The 25,112-nt window shown below is 39.9% G+C and overlaps 2 protein-coding genes across 6 annotated transcripts in view; one reads left to right on the top strand and one right to left on the bottom strand.

The window, feature by feature from the left end:
* The window catches only part of mtss1la (MTSS I-BAR domain containing 2a), a 42,181-nt gene extending 21,299 nt beyond the window's left edge, over positions 1–20,882 (top strand). For 2 of the 5 annotated variants that reach the window (XM_024281321.2, XM_024281323.2), the window contains exons 4-16: positions 5,315–5,399; positions 6,677–6,768; positions 6,836–6,910; positions 7,285–7,293; positions 11,623–11,780; positions 11,862–11,969; positions 14,365–14,462; positions 15,393–15,525; positions 17,521–17,595; positions 17,795–17,950; positions 19,005–19,175; positions 19,295–19,460; positions 19,623–20,882. In XM_024281321.2, coding sequence (XP_024137089.1) covers positions 5,315–5,399; positions 6,677–6,768; positions 6,836–6,910; positions 7,285–7,293; positions 11,623–11,780; positions 11,862–11,969; positions 14,365–14,462; positions 15,393–15,525; positions 17,521–17,595; positions 17,795–17,950; positions 19,005–19,175; positions 19,295–19,460; positions 19,623–20,404 — 2,108 coding nt within the window. In that variant the 3' untranslated portion in view covers positions 20,405–20,882. The remainder of the gene's footprint in view (positions 1–5,314; positions 5,400–6,676; positions 6,769–6,835; positions 6,911–7,284; positions 7,294–11,622; positions 11,781–11,861; positions 11,970–14,364; positions 14,463–15,392; positions 15,526–17,520; positions 17,596–17,794; positions 17,951–19,004; positions 19,176–19,294; positions 19,461–19,622) is intronic. The other 3 variants (XM_024281324.2, XM_024281325.2, XM_024281322.2) reach the window with 3 other exon arrangements.
* A 3,817-nt stretch (positions 20,883–24,699) lies between these two features.
* The window catches only part of LOC118598812 (putative protein TPRXL), a 2,327-nt gene continuing 1,914 nt past the window's right edge, over positions 24,700–25,112 (bottom strand). The window contains exons 5-6 of the mRNA XM_036212149.1: positions 24,827–25,108; positions 24,700–24,725 (exon numbers count right to left, since the gene is read on the bottom strand). Coding sequence (XP_036068042.1) covers positions 24,700–24,725; positions 24,827–25,108 — 308 coding nt within the window. The remainder of the gene's footprint in view (positions 24,726–24,826; positions 25,109–25,112) is intronic.

Below are 25,112 nucleotides of genomic sequence, written 5' to 3'. Positions count from 1 at the left end.
ACTTATCAATACTATGACAAATACTACAGTCTGAAGATCAGACTGCAGAGAAATGGTCAAAGACAGATCAGGTTCAAGTCCTGATCATTATTGACGGACGTGAAGTCTGAGGCTCTTCTCTTCTCAGAAGTAACATCCACGCCGAGAGGAGAAGCAGCAGCTCCGACTCATAACAGGAGTTAAATACTTGAGCTTGTCGTTGGAGGATTTCCAGAAGAAACTCTGCTTTCTCCAAAAATAACAAAACTTTGGAAATCTGCATCTGCAGGAGCCATCAGTGTCTTCTAGACTGATGTGATGAGAGGAGATCTGAAGCTCAAGAGGAAGCAGCGTTTTTATGCAGCTGTAGTCCTGATGTTCTGTATGATTTTAACCTTAACCTCAACTTAAACAGCCCTTCACTGAGGCTGCCACGATTCCCCGACTAATCGACGACTAATCGACTCTTAAAATAGTCGACAACTAATTTAAGTAGTCCTTACTTTATATTGTCAGGAGTGCAGTAAAGTTGAAAGTTATACTGGCATTATGCTAGCTTTTTGGACCTTTTTTAGGCTATTTTGGAGTTTAGCTAATTTTTCAGCTTCATGCTAGCTTTTTTAGCTAATTTAGATTATTTTGTTTTTTAGGCTAACTTAGTGTTTGGCTAATATTTCAGCTACATGCTAGCTATTTAGGCTAATTTTGATTCTTTTGTGATTTAGGCTAATTTAGTGTTTAGCTAATATTTCAGGTACATGCTAGCTATTTTGGCTAATTTAGTTGTTTTTTTTTTGGCTATTTTGGTACTTTGCTAATTTTTCAGCTTCATTCTAGCTATCATGGCTAATTTTGTCTTTCTTCAGTTTTTAGGCTAATTTAGCTAATATTTCAGCTGCATTCTTGCTATTATGGCTAATTTAGAAGTTTTTCAGTTCTAGGCTAATTTAGCTAATATATCAGCTACTTGCTAGCTGTTATGGCTAATTTAGTCTTTCTTGAGTTTTTAGGCTAATTTAGCTAATATTTTAGCTACATGCTAGCTTTTTTGTGGCTAATTTCGGCTTTTTTTTTGCTTTTTGGGCTAACTTCAGCGTTTTTAGCTATCAATCTCAGCATCTTTAGCAATTGCCACTGGCATCTTCAGCGGCCAAATTCAGCTTACAGCATTCACACTATTATTATCTCAGGTAATGCTATATATCTAGTTTTTAGTTAGTTTAAACCTATCGATGGTTGAGATGTGTGCTTTACATCCAGTTTGCCCATGACCTGATTAGTCGACTAATAGGAAATAATAATCCGTGATTAGTCGACTATTAAAATAATATATTGTGGTACCACTACACAACTCAAATGAACATAAGAGAACAAGAATAGTCCGCTCAGGTTGTTCTGACCGATCCTCCTCAGAATTTAAAGAATGTCTCTTTTTAAAAAGCCGTCCAGCTGCATTTCATAAAGATTCCTCTTCATCCTGGTGTGTTTTGTTCCCTCAGTCTCCTTCCAAAGACCTCACACTCCCAGTCGCCCAAACAATCATTTTCTTTCCAGGTCCAATCCCAGCCAACACAAAGTTTGTTTAGATTGCCTTAAATCACACATGGAGAGAGAAGTTAAAAAGTATAAAACCTTAGGAAGAATTACGCCTGCTCTTAAAAAAAAATAAAGAAAGGAGATAAAAAAGTCAAGCTCAGGACTTATTTACTGCAGCATGTAGGTGTCTCAGTGCAGGGAGGGCTTTAGTGAAGGTTTCAGGCGTGGAACCAGAGAATCCAAAGGGGATCAAAGTCGGTTTGGAGTGGAAACAACCGGAAAAGGACGAACACGGAAAATCATTATCCGGATTTTTCTCCCTGAAAAAATATGTCTATATTAACCCTTTTAAAAAAACTCCAATATTTAGGTTATTTGATTTACTGTAATTTTTTTATTGTTAACACAATCAACGTAATTCCAGAAGATTCAGAAGGAGAAAAGCGGCTCGGTATGTTCAAGACTTTGTGTTTAAACGTCATCGGCGCCTCGGGCGTTAAAGGGTTAAAGCACGAGGTACAAAGCACAGGTACAGTCACTACCTGCCCCCAAAATAGCGGCTAAATAACCGATGGTCAACTTGTTATTTGTAGCTTTGTTTTTGTTTTTTTCTTTGGAAAAAATGCCTCAAACAACCTTGTAGTCTTACCCAGATGTGGCAAGTGCTTGAAAGGAAATTCCGTTTATTTCACTTCTATTGTTGTGCTGGTGTTTCTTTTCTTTTGCTTCCCCTAGTGGTGGCATTGAGCATTGCAGACGTTTCTTTAAATACTTTAATTTGCCACAGGAATGTGCTAGAAACGTGCTTTTTCCCCCCAACATCCTTATATTTTCTCTCTTGATTACTGGGCCAGATTGAACCATGTGGTGGGTCGAATATGAACGTACGTTTGACACCCCTGTAGAAGGTACTAAAGATTCAAGATGGCGGCCTCTTGCTGAGGTTAAAGGTCAAAAAACCTTCGGTTATGGTTGTAGACTTAGCCTGCTGGCGTGTGTGGGAAATTTCGTGGAGATCGCATGAACAAAAGTTTGATTTTCTCCATGTTGTGGGAAAATGGCCGCCAAGCTGTAGGTTCTGTGGCCATCCCATAATAACTTCAACTCTTTTATGGAAATCTCCAACATGTATGTTTCAACTTTTATTTTTCATTTTTAACTACATTAGAGATTTTGGCCAAATTGTTATTATTTTTTACATTTTTTCCCCATCATGATGTTGTCATTTTTAAAATTTATTTCTCGGGGAGGGGGCGGAGTCAAAAATTCATTTTCAGCAGGTGGAAGGTGAGAGCAAATTTTGGGCTTTGTCCAGATGATTTTGGGTTGTGTCCGGGATCAAGTTGTTCCTCAAAGGTGCAGAAGGAAAAAAAAACTGCGACTAGAATCGTTTCAGAATCAGAATCCAGACTTCATCAGCTGACCTCCCGAGACTGTCACAGCCCGTGTTGTGGCACAGGATGCAGGGGGCGTGGCTTCACGTCCGGCCTCGGCCACACGCCAGGAAGCCTCTGAAGCTCCCCAGGATGTAGCTGTCAGCTGATCTCCTTTCAGAGGGAAAAGAGGAGAGGAAAAGGAGAGGGAGGTGAAGGAGTGATGGTGCTGATGGTGGCGCTGAAATCCCGTCCCGCTGCCTGAATCCCTGTGTGGAGCTCGTCTTTGGTTCGCGGCGTCTCCCTGCTGTGGTTTTCGACGCTCCCCGGTCGTGTTCTCGTGAGCGTTCTCCTCACTTCCATCACTTCCTGTTCAGGGTGGATGTGGTGCAGCTGGAGGACATTTCACCTCCAACATTTCCCCTCAAACTCACACCTACATCCCTCTACAGGTCATCGCAGGTCTTTGAGTCGCTCTGCAGTTTCCAGGGAAGGCTCTAATCTATGGAGCTAAATTAGGGACGATATTAGTTGAAACCCAAATCAAACAAATTGACAAAAATAAAATGTAAAAAAAACGTAAAAAGTCAGAAACCTTTTATTATTCTGAAGTATTTTCAGCTTCAAATGTTCTTTTTTTAGGTAACAAAACTCTAAATTTCCATTTCAAAACAGTTTTAACTCTTTTTAGTTTTTGTTTTTGAATCTAAAAATTTCAGTTTCAAAGCTTTTGGCCCCGTTGTGGCGCATTGGGGCGGGGCAAGCCTTTGATGGGGGTGGTAACGTCAGTCCTGGTGCATTCACTGACTCTGAGAACTGTGATAATTTCATGCATAAGGACATTTTCTACGGCTGCTTTTGACACAATAAGATGGCGCTTTGAACGGGCTAGAACGGCGTTTTGGACGTTGTTTATAAAACTCTGATTTTTACACCCGTCTTAGGAAAAACTTCAGACCATCATAGTACAGACTAAACAGCCCTTTTCTGACTGTAGTTATCACAATCCTAGGAGTCAGTGAACACACCGGGACTGAAGTTACCACCCTCATCAATTTTGATTGGTCCTTCGTGTTAGCCCCGCCCTAATGCGCCAAAACATGGCCAAAAGTTTTGAAACTGACATTTTCAGATTTGAAAATAAAAATAAAGACTTGAATGTGATAAAAAAAAAAAAAGTTTTGAAATTGAAATTTAGATTTTCGAAACCTAAAAAACAACTCTTGAAGCTGAAAATAATTACGTTAATTTTAGAATTGCAAAAAGTTTTGGACATTTTAATTTTTTTTTTGGCCAAGCACAAATATTTTTTTCAAAACGTTTTATTTGGGTTTCAAAAACTTATGACCCCAAAATAGCTCCATACAATACAGCCATTTCCTGACGGTAATTATCACAGTTCAAGGAGTCAGTGAACGCATCGGGACTGAAGTCAGAACCCTGATTGATTTTGATTGGTCCTTCATGTTAGCCCCGCCCCAACGTGCCACAATTGTTTTGAAACGGAAATTTTCAGATCAAAAAACGAAAGAACTGAAAAAAAAGTTTTAAAATTTTGAATTTTGAAACTCTAAACCTAAAACAAAAAACATTTGAAGCTAAAAATAATTAAGTTTATTTTAGAAATCAAAAAGTTTTGGACGGTATATATATATTTCTTATTTTGTTTTATTTGGTTTCAAATAATTTTGGTGCTGGTTTAGCTCCATACTAAGCTGGCCTCCTGTGACATCAGCGAAGGAGTCCAGGCCTCCCCGGACCTCCGTCTCCGTCTCCGAAGGAGGCTCCTCTCCATTCCTCCTTCCCTGCAGGAGTCGTGTTTAGGAAACGGGACAGGAAAGGCAGAGCAGACGGGGAAGAATAGAGGGATATCCCCTTACAGGGTTCCCTCCTTTCCCCTCCCGGATAGAGGGGGTGAGAACTTCGGAAAGGGTGGGGGGGTCTGTAAATTACACCACCTGTCCAGTCACAAGCGTCTGCACATAAAGAGGCGATAATAAAGAGGCCTGTGTGGTGCTGGTGTGTGCCGAGGCGTTCCGATTAGCCCTATGTGGCCCAGATTACAGCAGGATCAGTGCTGCTACACATTACAGCGAGACAGCTGAGCGGCCGCGGCTTTACCGGCTTAAGAACCCATTTAATTACACTTCTGCAGAGAGGAAAGTGTCATCTCACACAGTCTTGAAGAGTCAAAGGGGAAAAGGCTTGATTTGATGAGAGGAACGGAGGAAAATGGAGCGGGAATCGCCTCTCATTTCCTCAAACAAGTGCCTCCTTCAGACCTCCTAAAGGCGGCTCCCCCTAGTGGTGGCACAAGGAACTGTGTCTCCTTGTGGAAAATAAATGATTCCTGACAAATCCTTTCAGTGGCAGAGAATGAAGTTCTTCGGATTGTAACGATCCAGTTTGTTTTTGTCTTTCTATAGGTGCCACCAGGGAAATCGGCTCAGCCCTGACGAGGATGTGCATGAGGCACCGCAGCATCGAGGCCAAATTACGCCACTTCTCCAAGTAAGAACCCTCGTTTTCTGCTCTGTTTCTATGGCGTAAGGTCACTTTCAAAAAGAAACATATTCGTAAATAATCATGTTTATTCATAAAGAAAAATTTGTATTCATAAAAAAAATGAAACAATTAGTTTTATGTTTAACATGTCTCTTTAGAATACGACTTCTCTTTGTCTTGAATATGAATTTCTGCTGATACATCGAGTCCTGAAACATCGATTGATCAAACTGTGTAAATCTGTTCAAGTTGATTTATTTATTTAACTGAAATAAAGCAGAAATTTTAAGAATGTCATTGATGCCATAACAGGAAAATGATTTTGATAGCCAAAGCTGTAGAAAATGTAATAAAACAGATTAAAACACAGAGATCTACGACCGCATTTTGTGGTCGTCAGACTGTAACAGACGATTGTGTAAACATTTTAGCAGTATTTTAAACCCAGAAGTGTTAGAAAACAGCCCTAAAAGAAGAGGCAGACAAACCGCTCCACTCATGTTAAACTAGTGGAAAATAAGAGGATGACAAAACAAAACCAGCTAAGATAACTCAGAGTTAAAGTAGACGGTCAGCCGACTGTTGGTGCTGTAAAAACAAACAAATTTAAACAGTCAGTAGGATCAGAATACTTTACTTTCTTCCTTTTTCACTAAGTCGTCCAACAGTTAGCCTTAGCTCCGAATTAGCTTAGCTGCTTTGTCATTCCCATCCATTCTCTTAAGCTGCTATCCCTTTTGGGTCGCGGTGCTGCTAAAGTCTGGCCCGGGTACTGATGGGGGAAGGTTGGGGTACATCTGGACCGGTCCAGGACCTGGAGCGGGCGCGCCCTCCACGCCTGACAAACTGGCCGGCTAAGTGAGGATCCACCATGCTAACGTGCTGTTAGCATGGCAGTGCGTACTTCCTGATTTGTAACTTCTAAAATACATTATGTGCATAAGTAAGAAAAATACAACATAAAAAAAAAATACAATTTAAACATGCACAAATTAAAATGACAACAGGTTGAAATTAATGACACACTCAAATCTTTAAATGAAAATGTTTATTTAGACTTTTTTATAATAATTATCGGTCATATATTTTTAAGAAAGTGGGAAAATGTCAAGTTTTACTTGACTATTAATATCTTTTTTTCTCCCCGTGACGTATTTATGACAGTTTATGAAATTTGTATTCAAGACAAAGAAGAGTCGTATTCTAAACCTAAAAACTAAATGTTGTTTTCATAAACATAATCGTATGCAGAGCGTTCATCTCCTCTCATTGTCGCCGTGCAGCGTCCTCACGGAGGGCCTGGTCACTCCGCTCCAAGACCGGATAGAAGAGTGGAAGAAGACGGCTAACCAGCTGGACAAAGACCACGCCAAAGGTAGCAAACGGAACCTTCTGAGCAGCTTGGCGTCCTTGTGGTTTTTTTCATGGTTTGTTTTTTGCAGAATACAAAAGATCTCGTCAGGAAATCAAGAGGAAGTCCTTAGATACCATCAAGCTGCAGAAGAAAGCAAGAAAAGGTAAAAAAAAATCCCTCAAAGTTTGATGATTTAGGAGCTGTCTGCTGCAAAGTGAACCAGCACCATCTAGAGGCAGCAGAGAGAACGATCACTCGGCAGAACTTCATGACCTCCTTTCCGGCTTTGGATGATTTGCTTTTTTTATTTTTTTTTTTTTTTTTAAAGAAGTCGCAGAAATGAACTTCCTCCCCTGCTGTGCTCATATTAGCTGGTTGTAATGAACTTTCTGTTGTGGTGCAGCTCCTCCTCACTCCAGAATCATGAATGTGTCCTGGTTTGACTCGCTAATAATAGCCTGTTTCTTCTGTCTCTCCGATTCCTGATCGTTTCCGATCGCCTCTTCTGTTTCCCTCTGGCTTTTACCCTGGCTGTAGAGTTGCTAGGTATGTCTGCTGCTCTGTCCCCCAGTCGAGCGTCACGCCACCTCATCCATCAAACCTGCATCTTAGGTCACACTCTAGGAAGGGATTTTTGTGCCAACAAATCTTAAGTTACAGATTTGACATTAGAATTTCCTACATTGCAAACAAAATGTAAAGTTTTGAGAATAAGATTCACATTTGCAAATGAAAATACATAATATTTGCTTTCAAAAACTATTTTTTGCTTTTCAAAAAATATTTTTGCTTTTGCAACACAAAAGTTTTCAGATTTGTTGCGTCTCATCTTGCTTTCTATGGAGCTAAGTTTGTGCCAATATTATTTGAAACGTAAATAAGACAAATTGAAAAAAGTATTGGTGTTTGGCCAGAAAATAATTAATATTTAAAATATTTAAATGTCCAAAACTTTTTGCTATTTTAAAATACGCATCATTATTTTCAGTTTCAAATATTCTGTTTTTTTAAGGAGCTACATTGGGACCAATATTATTGGAAACTCAAATAAAACGAATTGAAAAAAATATTGGTGTTTGGCCAAAAAAAAATGTAAAATATCCAAAATTTTTCCTATTCTAAAATAAGCAAATTATTTTCAGTTTTAAATTGTTTTTTTTTTTTTTTCAGTTTCAAAGCTTAAAATTTAAATTTTAAAACCTTTTTTTCAGTTTCAAATCTTTTTCTCGCTTTTAACTCTTTTATTTTCAGTTTGGGATCTGAAAATTTTCAGTTTAAAAACTTTTGGCCTCTCTATGCTGCGTTGGGGCGGGGCTAACGCGAAGGACCAATCAAAATCAATGAGAGTGGTAACTTCAGTCCCGTTGGGTTCACCGACTCAGGGAACTTTGACTTTTAGTCTGGAATATCATAGTCTGAAGTTGTCCCAAAACGGGTGTAAAATGTTGAGTTTTATCACATACAACTCCCGCCCCAACGTGCCACAACGAGACCAAAGGTTTTGAAACTGAAATTTTCAGAATCGAAGAAAAAAAAAGGTTTGAAACTGAAAAAAAAAAACTTTTGAAATAGAAATTTGGAGTTTTGAGACAAAAAAACCCCAAAACATTTGAAAATAATTACCTTTATTTTAGAATACCAAAAAGTTTCAGACAGTTAAATTTTTTTGGGGCCAAACACCAATATTTTTCTTCAATTTGTTTTAGTCAAATTTCAAATATTATTGGCCCCAATTTAGCTCCATACCTTACGACCTATCTTGATTTTGCGCTCAAAAATTTCTCTCTATTTTTTGAAAGCAAAAATAAAAACATATATATTTTTTGAAAGCAAAACAATTTTTTAAAGGGGAAAAGTTGGGTAAAAGTTTTTGAAAACAAATATTATATATTTTCATTTGAGAATTATGATTTTTAATTTTTAACACTTAACATTTTGTTTTTAACTTAGAAATTTTTTATTTCAAATCTGTAACTTTAACTTGCAACATGGTGGCACAAAAATCCCTCCATACATTTAACTTCTGCATGAAAACTTTGCTTCACTGCGCTGGATAAATCACTACCCGCTAGCTACTTAGTGATGCTAAGCATGTATTTTTTTATTACAATCATTTACAGTTCAGCATTTCTAATCAACCAATTAACAGTGATTTTAAATTGATGTAAAAAAGTCTCTTTTGTGTTTTTATCAGAACAGCGTCTGCATGTTGACTTCAGCTCCATTAACTCTGCAGCTCCTAATAAAACTCTAATTAACTAAAATGCAGCCAGAAGGTGACGGCTCATTATTACAACCTGAAAACATTTCAGTCGTTTGTCATCATCACTGAGGGAAATGCCATCGCGGTTGGATGCTGGAACCTGTAAAGTTCAGATGAGAAACACTCCCAAGTTAGAGTGTTTTTGGATTATTTTCTGTAAACTTCTGTTTTTTTAAACCCAAATGCAGTCACGGATCCCCAGTTTTAGTCTAATGATCTTTGAAAGGTTTGTTTTTTATCCTGGTTTTGGTAGCAGGATTGGTGTTTTTATTCAGATTTTTTTCTTTTCTTTTGATTCCAATTAAATCCGATTCATTTCAATTTTGACTCATTTAAACACATTTCTTTATAAATATATTAATAATCTACTATATGTTTGGAATATACAGTTCACCTACTGTAATATGTATTAGTGAAATAATAATGTTGTTGTTAATATCATTCACTGGATTCTAAAACAGAGAAGCTCCAACGATTGTTCTGCTTCTCCTGGAGGACGTTTCAGTTTGTCCACTAGGTGGCGATCACGCTACAGCATTACACCTTATTACAGAAGAAGAAGAAGAAAGAATGAGCAAAAAACGATGTTTTAGACCAGAAATTTTTACTTTAAAAAATATTTCCTTAAAAGAGTTTGGAAAATTCATATAAAGATGTTCATTTAGTCACCAATGTATGGTTAGGTCGACCGAGCGTTAGCATTAGCCGTCCTATGGGAAACGCCATTATGTGTTAGCATCATGCTAGCGGACTTTATCTTTATGCATTAGATCGATCTCTTCTTTTATAGATCAATTATTGATCTATTAAGTTTAGATCGATGAATCGATTATATCAACCAAGTTCTAATCATTTAGTGACATTTTTTAAAAATCACAAGATCTTTCTCCAGCATCTCTAATGGACGAGTGACCATTTCAGGAAGCCTAAAACAGGAAAAGAATCGCAGAAGAAAATCAGTAGAAAGTCATAAAATAATCCGTCCACAAGTCATTTTACTGAACAAGAAATCTGATAATAAAATATCAAATTCTAGAAACGAGGAGTTTTCACACAAGATTTCAAAAAGAGAAAAACAAACTAAAAAATGTAACTGTTTGATAGAATGACTTCAGATTGAGTGTTTTACAGTCCAATAATACATTTTTGTGTCATTTCTAAGCCAATGGTTTGTATTATTAACCTTCATGTTGTTCATTTTGATTACAGTAGTTACTGTGAAAATGACTCATTTTAAACAAAATGTGAGCAAAATCTGAATTTTATTGTGTGGATGATTAGTAAGCATTCACACTTCTTCTGCTCCTTTCAAAACTCAATCGTGATTTAGAGATTTCAACAATCTTGGTATCAAAACGTTCAGGACATTCCGGCTTGTAGTTTTTGAAATACTGAGCAATATACGGAAATGAATGAGAAAGTCTTTACATTTTTCAATTTAATATAGATTAGCAACAAGCCTTTAAATATATTCATAAACTATGTTTTCATCTTGTAGAATAATTAAAAAAAAGTTGAAGTTTAGCTAATATTTCAGCAACAAGCTAACACCTTTGACAAATGTAGTTTACTGAGGAATTCTATTTAAGGAATATATTAAATATTTTTGCAAAATTGTCATTTATTTCGGATTTTTTAAGCAATTTTACTACAAATCTTTCAGAAATATAGATCAACTTCAGCGCTCTTTCATAGCTCCTTATCCAAATTTCCAATCTTTTAGAAATGTCATATTTTGCAAATAGTTTTTGCATTTTCAGCAAATCGCTTCAGCGTCTTCAGCGAAGTAAAAAGGATTCACACTTGCATTATAACTTGGTAATGTAACTTTTCTGGTTACAAGTTGGTTTATCTTAATAAATCCTCATCAAATCTTAGACTAGAACTTATTAAAAAAATAATTCAAATGTTTGTTTCTATAATAATAACAATAAATGTGAGTCTAAACTTAAAAATATCCTTTCAAATCTGTCTTAAATCAAGTTTTGGAGTTGGATTTATGTTAACAAGAATTTCATTATTTCTAGAGCCGAGATTTTTACGAGATAAAAATTTGACTTAGAGAAAAGCTCTGTTCTTAAATGTCTTTAAATAATGTTTAAAATGTTTGCTTTTGATTGAATAGTTTGCAGCGTAATACTTTTAGCCAATAAAGCTTGAATATCAATTTAGGTTTTTAAACTTAGTTGAAAGGTGTTTGCTCTGAAATATTTGGATAAAAAATGATCTTAGATTGAATTTTTTAGGGGGTTTTGTCTGAAACAGGTGAGCAGGAAACCTGTCACACACCTGAACGAGGTCAACATGTGGATCCTGTCATGATAAACCTGCAGTTTTCTGCTTGTTAAAGGAAAATTTTATTTCCTTCTATTAAACATAAACTTTTACTGAGTTAACACTAAACATGTTAGGAACTTTTTCCTGGCGGCTTATAACTGTGAACTCAGGAGGAACGTATCTTCATCTCGTGGCTCCTCTTCATCCCATCTCTGGTTCTGCTCATCATCCTAGAGAATCCTCTCATCTCCCCAGCATGAACCGTCTGACTGTGACCTTCATTTTTCTCCTCCAATCTCTGATTTTTGTCCTTCATCCCGACGCCTCTCGCTCAGGGAGGGGGAACCTGCGCCCCCAGCTGGACAGCGCCATGCAGGACGTCAACGACCTGTACCTGCTGATGGAGGAGACGGAGAAGCAGGCGGTGCGAAGAGCGCTGCTGGAGGAGAGGGGGCGCTACTGCTCATTTATCAACCTGCTGCAGCCTGTGGTGGTGAGAAGATCGGAGATGGAGTTTCTGTCACGTAACACTGTTGTTTAGACTTTTAAATTTTCATTTTCCTGTCTCCTGCAGAATGTCGAGATCGCCATGCTGGGGGAGATAACCCACCTCCAAGCCATCGTTGAAGACCTCACCGTTCTGACGGAAGACCCTCACAAGCTGCCGCCCGCCAGTGAACAGGTTCATATTTCATTTCCTCTCATCTGTCTCTCCAGGAGTTTGTGATGTTGCGATCGCAACTACTAGCAATCAAACCCTGCTAATTGTTGCAACTTCACATTTTTACAGCAACTTTGACTGATCTCCCTAACAACAGTCATGGTTGCTTCACGACTGGTTCCAGGGTGCTCTGGTTTAGCCCTCTCTTTTTCCATTAACGGTTATTACATACGAGTTGGATTTCTAATAGCAGAGCTCCATTCAGCTCCGCCCCCACAGCAGGTCCTCTGCTCTGAATGACGTTCGTCTTCCACCTCATTTATTAAAATAAAATATTACTTTTGTCCAAAAACTACAAATAAATGCCAAATTCTCTCTTTAATTCAATAAAATATAATCCCAGAATATGAAAATAAGTTTCTTTAAACAGAGCTTTAATCTCACAGCTGCACAGCAGGACACCTGAGGGCGTCCATCAGTGCCAAAGGGTTAAACTCGGATTATTTGTTTGTTATTGAAAAACTTTCTTAACCCTAGAACGCTTTCACTATAAAAAGTTCCACTATCACTACACAATTTAATATACCCGATAAAAAGTATTTGTTACAAAAAAAATACCAAAATATGACAACAAATTATAAATTAAAGTACTTTTCTTTTATTTTCAGATGTGGTTTATGTGAAAAAAAATGTAAATAAAAATAGGAAGATCCTAAAAATGCTTGAAATTCACTGATAAATTAGGACTTTGAGACGAAAAATAAAATAAAATAAAATACTGGAGACTTGGCCTTTGGTCCGTCCATTCCTGGGACATGTCACTCTTTACCCATGACACTCAGAAAAATGCAGCATATAGAAAATTATTTTTCTGGGGTGAAAATCTCTCCCTCTGGATTAGCAGGGCAGGGGTCCCAAAACTACAGTCCACGTGACGGATCAGGCCCACCTCCACATTTAGCCCCGCCCCCCAAACTCTATCAGAGACGAATGATTTTATTTCCCAATCTAGCTTTGAGATTTGTGTGCTAACACTGTTAGCAAAAAACAGTTATGCTAACAGTGTTTTCTGAAAAACTAACGTAGTTACAAAAACTGAAGAGAAAACAGAAAACACTGTTAGCATCAATTACAAACAGAACTGCTAACAGGAAACACTGTTAGCATCAATTACAAACAGAACTGCTAACAGGAAACACTGTTAGCATCAATTGCAGACAGAAATCCTAACAGGAAACACTGTTAGCATCAATTGCGAACAGAAATGCTAACAGGAAACACTGTTAGCATCAATTACAAACAGAAATGCTAACAGGAAACACTGTTAGCATCAATTGCAGACAGAAATGCTAACAGGAAACACTGTTAGCATCAATTACGAACAGAACTGTTAACAGGAAACACTGTTAGCATCAATTGCAAACAGAACTGCTAACAGGAAACACTGTTAGCATCAATTACAAACAGAACTGCTAACAGGAAACACTGTTAGCATCAATTACAAACAGAACTGCTAACAGTAAACACTGTTAGCATCAATCGCAGACAGAAATGCTAACAGTAAACACTGTTAGCATCAATTGCAGACAGAAATGCTAACAGGAAACACTGTTAGCATCAATCACAGACAGAACTGCTAACAGAAAACACTGTTAGCATCAATCGCAGACAGAACTGCTAACAGAAAACACTGTTAGCATCAATCGCAGACAGAAATGCTAACAGAAAACACTGTTAGCATCAATCGCAGACAGAACTGCTAACAGGAAACACTGTTAGCATCACCGCTGACAAAACTGCTAACAGGAAACACTGTTAGCATCAATCGCTGACAGAACTGCTAACAGGAAACACTGTTAGCATCACCGCTGACAAAACTGCTAACAGGAAACACTGTTAGCATCAACCGCTGACAGAACTGCTAACAGAAAACACTGTTAGCATCATTTGCAGACAGAAATGCTAACAGAAAACACTGATAGCATCAATCGCAGACAGAAATGCTAACAGAAAACACTGTTAGCATCAGTCGCAGACAGAACTGCTAACAGAAAACACTGTTAGCATCAGTCGCAGACAGAAATGCTAACAGAAAACACTGTTAGCATAAATAGTTACATGGCCCTCATAAGTTCATTTTCTTTGCAAATTAGAAATAAAGACATTTTTACTTTCTCAAGTTTTTTCAGGTTAATGCACCAAACAAAATCCATGAGAAAAAGTTGGACATGTTTTAAACTTTAGGGGTAGAAGCAGCCATTGTTGCCCCTGACCTTCCACACCTGCTAGAAATAGCAGCTCTAGTGACCACTGTGCAGCTGCTCAGCCCCTGGAATCCCCAGTTTGACTAACCTTTGAGCCAAGCACGGGCCCACCTGTTCCAGGGAAACCAACGTTTTCTGATGGATTGCTGCAGGTGATCCGGGACCTGAAAGGCTCCGATTATAGCTGGTCCTACCAGACGCCCCCGTCCTCCCCCAGCAGCACCACCTCCAGGAAGAGCAGCATGTGCAGGTATGCAACCTATCAATCTTCTCGCCAGGTTTTTTTTAATCTGACACAAACGCGACAGCTCTTCGGCCGAGCTGTCGCTGGAGCATCTCAGGTTCTTCACAGATTTATCTTCGTGGTTCTTGTTTCCACTTTAAACCCAAATGTGTTGAACACCTCAAACGTGCCCCAAAAGTCACCAGCTGTGATTCTAGGTCACTGGAGAACAGAATAGAAACTCTCGCTCCAAAGTTTCAGTTCCTGATGTTTTTACCAATTAACACATTTTCTTTTTTGGGTTTTCCGTATTTATTCTCCATTCCAAAGCGTGATGTGAGAGCGAGCGTCATCCACTCCGCCAACTAACTTTGTTAGAACATCTGTGTGAAGAAAGTGTTGGAGATACAGGACTGGCAGTTTCAGAGGAAGAATATTGGTTCATCAAAAGGGAAGGGGAAAAACGAGGCCGGTCTTTGGTCTTAACTGATAAGAAATATTCAGTCTGCCATATTTAATTAGGCATTCCTCCTTAAGCCTCATCCTGGAGGAAGAAGATTAATGAGAGGAGATAGCTGCAGATATGTTCCAGAGGGAGGAGGAGGAGTGCTGAGGGAAGGTGAGAGGAGCAGGTTGCACATTTCAAAAATGTGTGGGTGACAAAAGAAAGCAAAGCTGAGCGAGAACAACAAAAAGCAGAAAAGGCAGCTTTTAATCTTCAGAGGCGCAGAAAAATGAAATAAGGGTTTAATGCTCTTTAATGCACCGACATTAGAGGAATGACACCATTTATCACGCCCGCAGCTTTGTGATCAATTTTTCATCCAGCCTTTATTGTTTTCTCTGTGCTTTACATGCCCCCCCTCCATACGAATACTTCCAGAACTGAGAACGTTCTGGTATCGATCGGAACGGCGTTCAGCTTCCTTCCTCATCTTTGTGATGTTCTTCCAACAGCCTGCTCCAGATGCCCTCGGCGGGGGCCCACCGGCTCAGCAGCGTCTCCTCCCACGACTCGGGGTTCGTCTCGCAGGACGCCAACACCCTCTCCAAGCCCCCGTCCCCCATGCCGTCTGACATCACCAGCCAGGTAGGCAACTCAGGGGGGAGATTTTACTGCAGCCAAAGCGGCAGCAAAGGCAGATTTCACGTCTCTGGAGGTTCCTGGCTGCAGAGCACGCTCCATCTGCCGACTCCCCTTCCAAGATCATCAAACAGCCTTTTCTTTTCAATGTGAATGCTTAGTAAGCAATCACACTACAGTGATTCTCACTTATCAGATGTAAAAACTCAGTCACACTTTCAGCTCGTTCAGGACATTACTGCTTGGATTTTTCATATTTATAAACTTTATAGTTTTTGAAATATTGAGCAAAATCGGAAATGAATCAGAAATTCTTCAAATTTAAAAATTTTAAGTAAATTAACAACAAACCTTTAAATATATTTATGGTCTATGTTTACATCTTTTATAGTAAGTTTGAAAAAAATGGAGTTTAGCTGATTTTTTAGCAACATGCTAATGTTTTTGGCTAATTTGTATTTTATTGTTTTTTTTAGAGTTTAGCTTCTATTTTAGAAACATGTTAAAGTTTTTTAGTAATTTAGTTTAATAAGGAATTTTAGGCTATTTCGGAGTTTATCTAGTATTTGAGCAACAAGCTAGCTTTTTTTGCCTATTTGTTATCTGCTGAGGGTTTTTTTAGGACTATTTAGTGTTTAACTTCTGTTTTAGCAACATGCTAACGTTTTCTCTAATTTAGTTTACTAAGGAATTTTGGGCTATTTTGGAGTTTAGCCACTATTTGAGCAACAAGCTAGTTTTGTTGGTTAATTTGTTATCTACTGCTGTTTTTCAATTCAATTCCATTCAATTCAATTTGATTTAGATAGCCCAAAATCATAAAGGAAATTTCCCTTGTTGGGCTTCATGAAGGTAATTTTACAGATGCAGAACATTAGTCATAAAATATGAACAATTGCTAAAAACTAAACAGACTAAATAAAACTGGTTATCCCTGCCCTTAGCTTCTATGTTAGCAACATGCTAACGTTTTTGGCTAATTTGTTGTTTAATGGGTTTTTAAGGCTAATTTAGAGTTTAGTTTCTATTTTAGCAACAGGTTAATGTTTTTGACTAATTTAATTTACTGAGGAATTTTAGGCTATTTTGGAGTTTAGCTAGTATTTAAGCAACAAGTTAGCTTTTTTTTTGGCTAATTTGGCTTCTACTAAGGTTTTTTAGGCTAATTTGGAGTTAAGCTTCTATGTTAGCAACATGCTAACGTTTTTGGCTAATTTGTTGTCTACTGGGTTTTTGAGGCTAATTTATAGTTTAGCTTCTATTTTAGCAACAGGCTAATGTTTTTGACTAATTTAGTTTACTGAGGAATTTTAGGCTATTTTGGAGTTTAGCTAGTATTTGAGGTACAATGTAGCTTTTTTGGATAATTTCTATCTACTGAGGCTTTTGGGGCTAATTTGAAGTTTAGCTCATATTTAAGCAACACACTCAATATTTTTACAAAGTTGGCAACTATTAGAGGTTTTTAAGCTTTTTTACTACATTTTTTTTTTCAGAAATGTAGGTAAACTTCAGCGCTACTTCATAGTTATTTTAGTCTTTTAGTAACAATTTGCAAAACACTTTTGCATTCTAAGCAAATCCCTTCAGTAATTAAAGTAAATTGTGTCGCCATTTTTAGCAAAAAGCTTCAGTGACCGCTTTAAGCAAACAATATTCACACTTACTATTATCGCAGGTAATGCAACTTTTCTAGTAGAGACTTACCTTTTGCAAAGAATAAATTCTTCTCCCTGCAGACGGATCAAGTTATTCAGGCTTTTAGCTTCGAGCAGATTGCAGATCTTGAAGTGATGCAACGTTCCTTTTGTAAATGAAGCGTCTCATGGGCGACTTTATTTTCAATCTCGTCTTCAGTCTGTAAATCCCACAAGAGAGAGAACCGAATCCCTGAGTGTAAAGCTCTCTGAAGCCTCCTTCCTATACATCTATCACACCTACATCCTTCTCCTTATTTCCTCTGAACCTCCACTGCCCCCGCCCCCCAACCCCCCTTCCCAGAAATCAACAAGCTCAGCCTCCTCCGAGGCGTCAGAAACCTGCCAGTCTGTCAGCGAGTGCAACTCTCCCACAGCGGTTAGTACTGCATGCTTTCCTCTGCAGCCTGCATGCTGTGCTGGACACACGTGCACACACACACGTGCACACATGTATTTCCTCTCATTGTTGTAAGTTCAGTAAAAGCCCGTGGGCTCCTCGTGACAGCCGCACTGCGATTTTTGCCGTGGACTGTTTGTGGATGTTGAGCGCTCTGACTTGTCTGTCCATTCCGCAGTTTGGCTCATGCTCATCCTTCGGCACCTTCCGCCCTGCTTTCTCTCAAACCGGCACCATCCGGCCTCTATCTGTCATACTTCCCTCGTCTCCCACATTTAACCACTCCCCCGGATCCAACGATCCCTCACCCACATCAAAGGTTCCTAGCTGGAAGGTTTGTTTTCATTTGCAGCTTCTTTTTTTTTGGGTTGCCCCCTCCTTTCATTCTTTGCTTCTTATGTTTTTTCTCTGCATTTTAACCTCAGTCACCATTTGGCTCCGTTGGCTCCACTAAGTAACGCTGTCACAGCTGGTCTGCACTCATCTGTACAGTTTTTCCTCGTTTATCCTGAGAGTTATAACCCGTGATAAGTGGAATCTGAGGATCATGGATGTTCTAAGGATGTTGAACTCCTCACGAAACACTTTATAGACTTTTCTCAGACAGACATAAAAATTTTCACTTTCTACTCTCTTATTTAAACTCAAACTTTAAGAGAAAAATAAGGATTATAGAAAGAAAACAAAGATCTGATCATGATAAAAGATTTATGTAAATTTTTCAAACTGAAGTCATTCTGTACAGAAGATAAAGCAGTATGGAGAGAAAATAGACTCACCCGATTTGTTTGTGTTTAATTCTTGATTTGTAACTCATATAATTCATTTTGTACAAAAGTACAAAATGTGTTAAAGTAAAAAAAAATGTACAGAAGCACAAATTAAAATTGCAACAGCTTGAAACTAAATTACACACAAATCTTTAATAATTACACACAAACCCACATTTAAGCATAAATCTAATGTGAGACTCTTTTCACGTCTTCAAGATTCGTCCCTAAGTGATGCGTTTAAATGCTGCTAGAATGCTGGGAAATCACAATTTTTTTTTAATTTCTTTTTATGTGACATGTGTTTCATGCACAAAATATATTGTAGGAGATACAAATCCAGAAATATGCACACAGAAATTTGGGTGAGTCTATTTTCTCTCGATACCACAGGGAGGAGATTGACTGACAAGGTCCCCAGCCAATCAGAATGCAGAACACAATGTGCTTTAAGAATAGGTAAAATAAGGTTTTTGGAACGGCGGTAAAGCGAGGGAACACTGTCCGAGCTTCTGCCCAGCTCACGAACCAAATCAGTGCCTGTGTTTGGCTGAGAGTGCGGCAATTTGGTTGCAAACGGCGAGGAAGACGGCCTGATTGTCCCATCTGCCACTGCAGGACTGGGCTAAGTCCAGCTCCTGCGAGCCGTCGCTAGCCAGCACGCCGCAGCGCAGGAGGGAGCCGGCAGACAAGATGAGGGAAGCCGAGGCTCCGCCCAGTCCGCAGGGATACCCTGGGATGCAGGCGGACGATCTGGGCAGAGCGAGGAGTGGAATTATTACAGCAAAGGTAGGCGCTCCTCCGGGAGGGGGAAGGAAATGTCAGGGCGGCAGCGTGTGCATTGTCATGCTAATGTGGACTAATCTGCATGTTGCTGCTACCTGTCTGGGTTGGTGTGCACGCCTCAGCACGGGGAGCCCCTATCTCCGGCAGCCAGCTCTCTGGCCATGGTCCTGACCCGCGGCCTGAGCATGGAGCAGCAGAAGAGCAGCAGAGACTCTCTGCAGTACTCCAGCGGCTACAGCAGCCAGACCAACACCCCCTCCTGCTCCGAGGACACCATACCCTCACAAGGTAAGGCCAACCCCCCGGAACAAAGCTCAGGTATGAGCAGCAGAGGGAATTCACATCGATTAAGAATCCGGCGCCATGTGGGTAAAAACCAACCCCCACGACAGCTTTCCCAGAGGTCATGTGATCTGCAGCTTTTGCTGACGACTCTCTTCTCTCCGTCAGGTTCAGATTACGAGTGCTACTCTCTGAACGGAGACGCTGACGGCGAGGGCCAGGCCGACTTCGACAAGTCCTCCACCATCCCGCGGCACAGCAACATCGCCCAGAGCTACCGCCGCATGATCCAAACCAAGAGGCCCGCCAGCACGGCGGGTCTGCCCGCGGGGCGAAGCCCGCAGGGGACTCCCAACGGCCCCGAGGGCGGGAGCTCCGGAGTCATAACCTCGGGGACCGCCACCATTCGTCGGACTCCGTCCACGAAGACGGGCGTGAGGCGCACCCCGTCCACGTCTGGCCCCATCCCCATCCGGCCCCCCATCGTTCCCGCCAAAACCCCCACCGTGCCGGACTCTCCGGGCCACGCCAGCCCCTCCCCGCACCACACAGGCGGCGAGGAGTTCCTGTACGGCGGGGACGTATACATGATGGGTTCCCCGAAGCGGATGAGCCTCCCCGACACAACGTGGAGCAGGGGGGGAGGGGGTGCCACCGACAGGACTCTGTACCCCCAGCAGGCGCCTGGCATGGGCGCCCAGAGTGGCGAGGAGGACCCTCTGCTGGCTGCCAACCGTCACAGCCTGGTGGAGAAGATAGGAGAGCTGGCGGCCAGCGCTCACGCCCTCGGCGAGGGTCACTTCCCATTCTCCAGCTCGCTGCCTGGCGAGTCGGCCCCCCAGGAGCTGTCCTCTGTAAAGGACGTGGACATGCTGGTGACCATTCGCCGCGGGGTGAAGCTGCGCAAGACGGTGACTGACGATCGGTCTTCTCCCAGAATCCTTCGGTAGTTGGAGCCCAAAAAAACAAACTGAATGTTTGAAACAGAAGAGCGCTCCTTAAAAGCGGCGAGGAATGAAGGCCCGCCCACCCGCCGACGACTGAACCGCACACTGCAACACCAGACACTGTTTGTCCAGACACTGTGTGTCTGGACAAACTTCTCCTTCTTTCTTTTATCTTTGCTTTTTGTTTGTAGGCTTTGTTTCTCCTTGTGTTGTTTCAGCCCTGTTTATCCCCACGGTGGCGCGGGGGTCCACGGCGCCCCGCGTCCACCTTCCCGCTCTGCTGGTTATTATTAAATTGTGCATTTCTGGATCCACGCAGCGGAAATGGGAGGCACTTTTCTCCCCATCACAGTTCAGGCTCCGTGTTGCAGCTTCGTCTGATGAGCTAAAACCGCCACGCTCAAACGGAGGCGAAACGGCGGCGTTTATATCGCTGTACTGTCAATATATTCTACAAATAAAACAGTCTTTCTACTTTAAAGTGTCTTGTTTGTTAGAAAATTGGGTGTCCCACTTAAAAAAAATAAAATAAAACCCACATTAGTGTTGGAATAAGCTCCAATTACATGATGTATTTGTTTAAGGTCACAGAAAAGTAGAGCAGTTATACCCAGCACAGCAGCAGGAATTAATTGCTGTTTATTTACATTTTAAATATGGCTGAACTACTTTCTCAGGATATTTCATGTTTTGGAAATGAACGTTAATTTCATATTCTTACTCCCAGGAGAAATTATTAACAGGAAAAACAAACTTTCTCAATAATAAAAATAATAATAATTACAGCTAGAAAAGTTGCATTACCTGCAATAATGCCAGTGTGAATGCTTTTTGCTGAAAATAGTTGCTGAAGATGCTGAAGCTTTTTGCTGAAAATGGTGATGCAATTTACTTTAATTGCTGCAGGGATTTCCAGAAAATGCAAAATTATTTGCAAAATGTTAAATTTGCTAAAAAACTGGAAATGTTGATAAGAACTATAAAAGTGCTGAAGTTGGCCTAAATTGTAGTAAAATTGCTTAAAAATTCCTATAATAAATGCTAATTTTGCAACAAATAATACCTCAGTAGATTATAAATTAGCAAAGAAAAAACTAGGCTAAGTCGTTGCTTAAAGACTAGCTAAACTCCAAAATAGCCAAAAATTCTTTTGTTGACTAAATTATTCAAAAAAGTTAGCCTGTTGCTAAAATATCAGCTAAACTAAAAAAAAGCATAAAAACCTAAGTAGACGTCAAACTAGCCCAAAAACTAACATATTGCTTAAATATTAGTTAAATTCCAAAATAGCCTAAAAATCCTCAGTAAACTAAATTAGTCAAAAACGTTAGCCTGTTGCTAAAATAGACGCTAAACTCTAAATTAAAATAAAAACCGTCAGTTAAACTCCAAATTAGCATAAATAAACCTCAGTAGATGCTATATAGCCGGAAAGCTAACATATTGCTTAAATACTGGCTAAAATCCAAAATAGTCTAAAATTCCTCAGTAGACTAAATTAGTCGAAAACAGTATCCTGTCACTGAAATAGAAGCCAAACTTTAAAATAGTCCATAAAAACCTCAGTAGATAACAAACTAGCCAAAAAAAAAAACGTTGGCATATTGCTAAAATATCAGCTAAACAACAAATTAGCCTATAAAAACCACAGTAGATAACAAATTAGCCAAAAGATTTTAGCACATTTCTTAGAGACTAGCTAAACTCCAAAATAGTCTAAAATTCTTTGGAAACTGAATTAGTCAACAACGCTAGCCTGTTGCTAAAATATTAGCTAAACTCTAAACTAGCATAAAAAACCCAGTAGATGCCAAACTAGCCAAAAAGCTAGCACATTGCTCAAATACTAGCTAAACTCCAAAATACCCTAAAACTCCTCAGTTAACTAAATTAGTGAAAAACATTAGCCTGTTGCTAAAATATTAGCTAAACTTCAAATTAGACCAAAGAAAAAACCTCAGTAGATGCCAAATTAGCCAACAAAGCTAGCACATTGCTTAGACACTAGCTAAACTCCCGAATAGTCTAAAATTCTTTGGAAAACTGAAATAGTCAAAAATGTTAGCTTGTTGCTAAAATATTAGCTAAACTCTAAATTAGCATAAAAAACCCAGTAGTTCCCAAACTAGCCAAAAAGCTAGCACATTGCTCAAATACTAGCTAAACTCCAAAATAGCCTAAAAAACCTTGACTCCAAATTAGCCAAAAAAGCTAGCTTGTTGCTTAATAATGTCCAAAATAGCCTAAAATTCCTCATTAAACTAGTTTCCCAAAAACTTTAGCATGTTGCTAAAATATGAGTTAAACTCCATTGTTTTTAAATTACTGTAAAAGATTAAAACATATGAATATATTTAAATTCTTGTTGTTAATCTACTTAGAATTTAGAAAATTGAAGATTTCTCAATGATTTCCCTTTGGGACATATTTTGCTCAATATTTCAAAAACTATAAAGTTCATGAATACCAAAAATACTTGCAGCATTCACACAAAAATAATGATAATTTCACAGTGCAGTTAATGAGAAATCTGTCCACCCGTTTGTCTGCAGTTGTCTGAGCAGACAGGGGGTGGCGCCACAGTCTGTGACCTCCTTTGAAATCAGGCTTGGCAGGATTTCTGAGGAGGATTCTCAAAAAGGAAAAAAAAAACTCCTTTCTGCTGGAGGGAAGGGGCATGGACGCCGGCATTTACCAGCACCGGCTGACCAGCACCGGTTTCACACTCTCACAGCTAAACGGAGGCTTAGCTCCATAAGCTGCTGGATATTTTATGTTTCATCTAAATGTGGACTTGCTAAATCTGTGTCAGCTCCTCTTGCCAAGTGTTTATTAGCATAGGCTGTGTGCTGTGAAACACACTCAGGGGGATGGGAACTTTTTATTTCTGGGAGCTGCTGCTGCTGAAAGCCTCATTAATTAGTGAAATATTAGTGGACTTCCAGCTGCAGATACCTGCACTTTACAGAGACGCAGTGGGGAGGGGTTTGAGTCCACAGCATCATCTGGACAGAGAAGAAGAAGAGGATTGATTGGGTAAAGACTTGAGACGACTCGGCAGGTAACAGGTTTTTGAGGATGATGAGGGTGTCTTCAGGTTTGTTTAGAGCAGGGGTCCCCAAACTTTTTCTTGTGAGGGCCACATGACTTTTTCTTTACTGATGCGGGGGCGGGGTCAGTATAGGCTAACAGAAAAAGGGTTTTCTGATAACGGTTCAGTCTATAATTGATGCTAACAGTGTTTCCCGTTAGCATTTCTGTCTGTAATTGATGCTAACAGTGTTTCCTGTTAGCAGTACTGTCTGCTATTGATGCTAACAGTGTTTTCTGTTAAAAGTTCTATCTGTGATTGATGCTAACAGTGTTTTCTGTTAGAAGTTTTGTCTACGATTGATGCTAACAGTGCTTCCTGTTAGCAGTTCTATCTGCGATTGATGCTAACAGTGTTTTCTGTTAGCAGTTCTGTCTGCGATTGATGCTAACACTGTTTTGCTAACAGAAAACACTGCAAGCAAAACTCTATTTTTCTAGCAGTGTTAGCAAACAATTTCAAAGCCAGATTGGGGGAAGAAAAAAACAAAATCATGGACCTCTGATAGTGTGTGGGGAGGCCAGGCAAAACGTGGAGGTGGGCCAGATCCGGCCCGCGTGCCGTACTTGCCCCTGATTTATAATGGAAATAATGAGTTGCATTTAGTAATTTTCTACGTCTTCTCTCCAATGGGTTCTTGCTAATCCAGCCGGCACCATTATTGAGTTTACAGCACTAGTTCATTGCCTTGAACTGGTTGAGAGATGGAAACACACCTAATGGTGGAGCACTGATGAGCTAATTAGCTCAGAAACAGAGCTGCTAGTTTTATTTGATGATCGCTCTGTCTAATGTTTCAGGAAGGAGAACATCGCTTTGATTTTTTCACAACCTTTTTGTGAAGCAGCGTTGCTGGGATCGCTCCTGTCTGCTGGAGTTTTTTTTCTGCTTTCCTTTGAATCTTGAATCCTTTGGCTCCACCAATCACAGCGCAGAACTGATGTAAGACACTAAGTGTTGAAACAACAGGACATGCATTAATCATGACAATATTTTTGGGCTTTTTTTTTCTTTCCGCTCTCCTGCACTTATTGAATCATCCAATAAAATTGCCATCTTCTCTGAAAGTGCAGTTCAAAGGTTAAACAGATGTTTGATAGTCACATACTCCAGTTTGGTCTGTTTTTGTTCCTCTGCAACACTGAAGGTAAATGCTCAACCTGGCTGCACGCGCTGCTCTATGATTAATCCATCTATTAATAAACAGTTAGGGCTTCTGCAGCACAACTGTGCCTGTAGGGGATCACGGATCAGATCTAATTAGGTGCAGTGCTGTATACATGAGGGAGAAGTCTTTATATTTTTAACTGCTTTAGGTTCTGATGAGGTAAAACATCCCAAAGGCCTTGTGTACTTCACCACAAACTGAGATGCTGCTGGTGCTAATGCTGCAAGTGGTGATGCCGCTGGTGGTGATGCTGCTGATCCTGCTGGTGCTGATGCTGCTGGTGCTGATGCCGCTGGTTCTGATGGTGCTGATGCTGATGCCACTGGTGGTGATGCCGCTGGTGGTGATGCCGCTGGTGGTGATGGTGCTGATCCTGCTGGTGCTGATGCTGATGGTGCTGATGCTGCTGGTGCTGATGCCGCTGGTGCTGATGGTGCTGATGCTGATGCTGC

This window comes from Oryzias melastigma, linkage group LG6 (assembly GCF_002922805.2).
Source record: "Oryzias melastigma strain HK-1 linkage group LG6, ASM292280v2, whole genome shotgun sequence".
Lineage (NCBI taxonomy): Eukaryota > Metazoa > Chordata > Actinopteri > Beloniformes > Adrianichthyidae > Oryzias > Oryzias melastigma.
The sequence above is the reverse complement of the archived record's forward strand: the minus strand, read 5'-3'. Positions and strand labels throughout refer to the sequence as shown.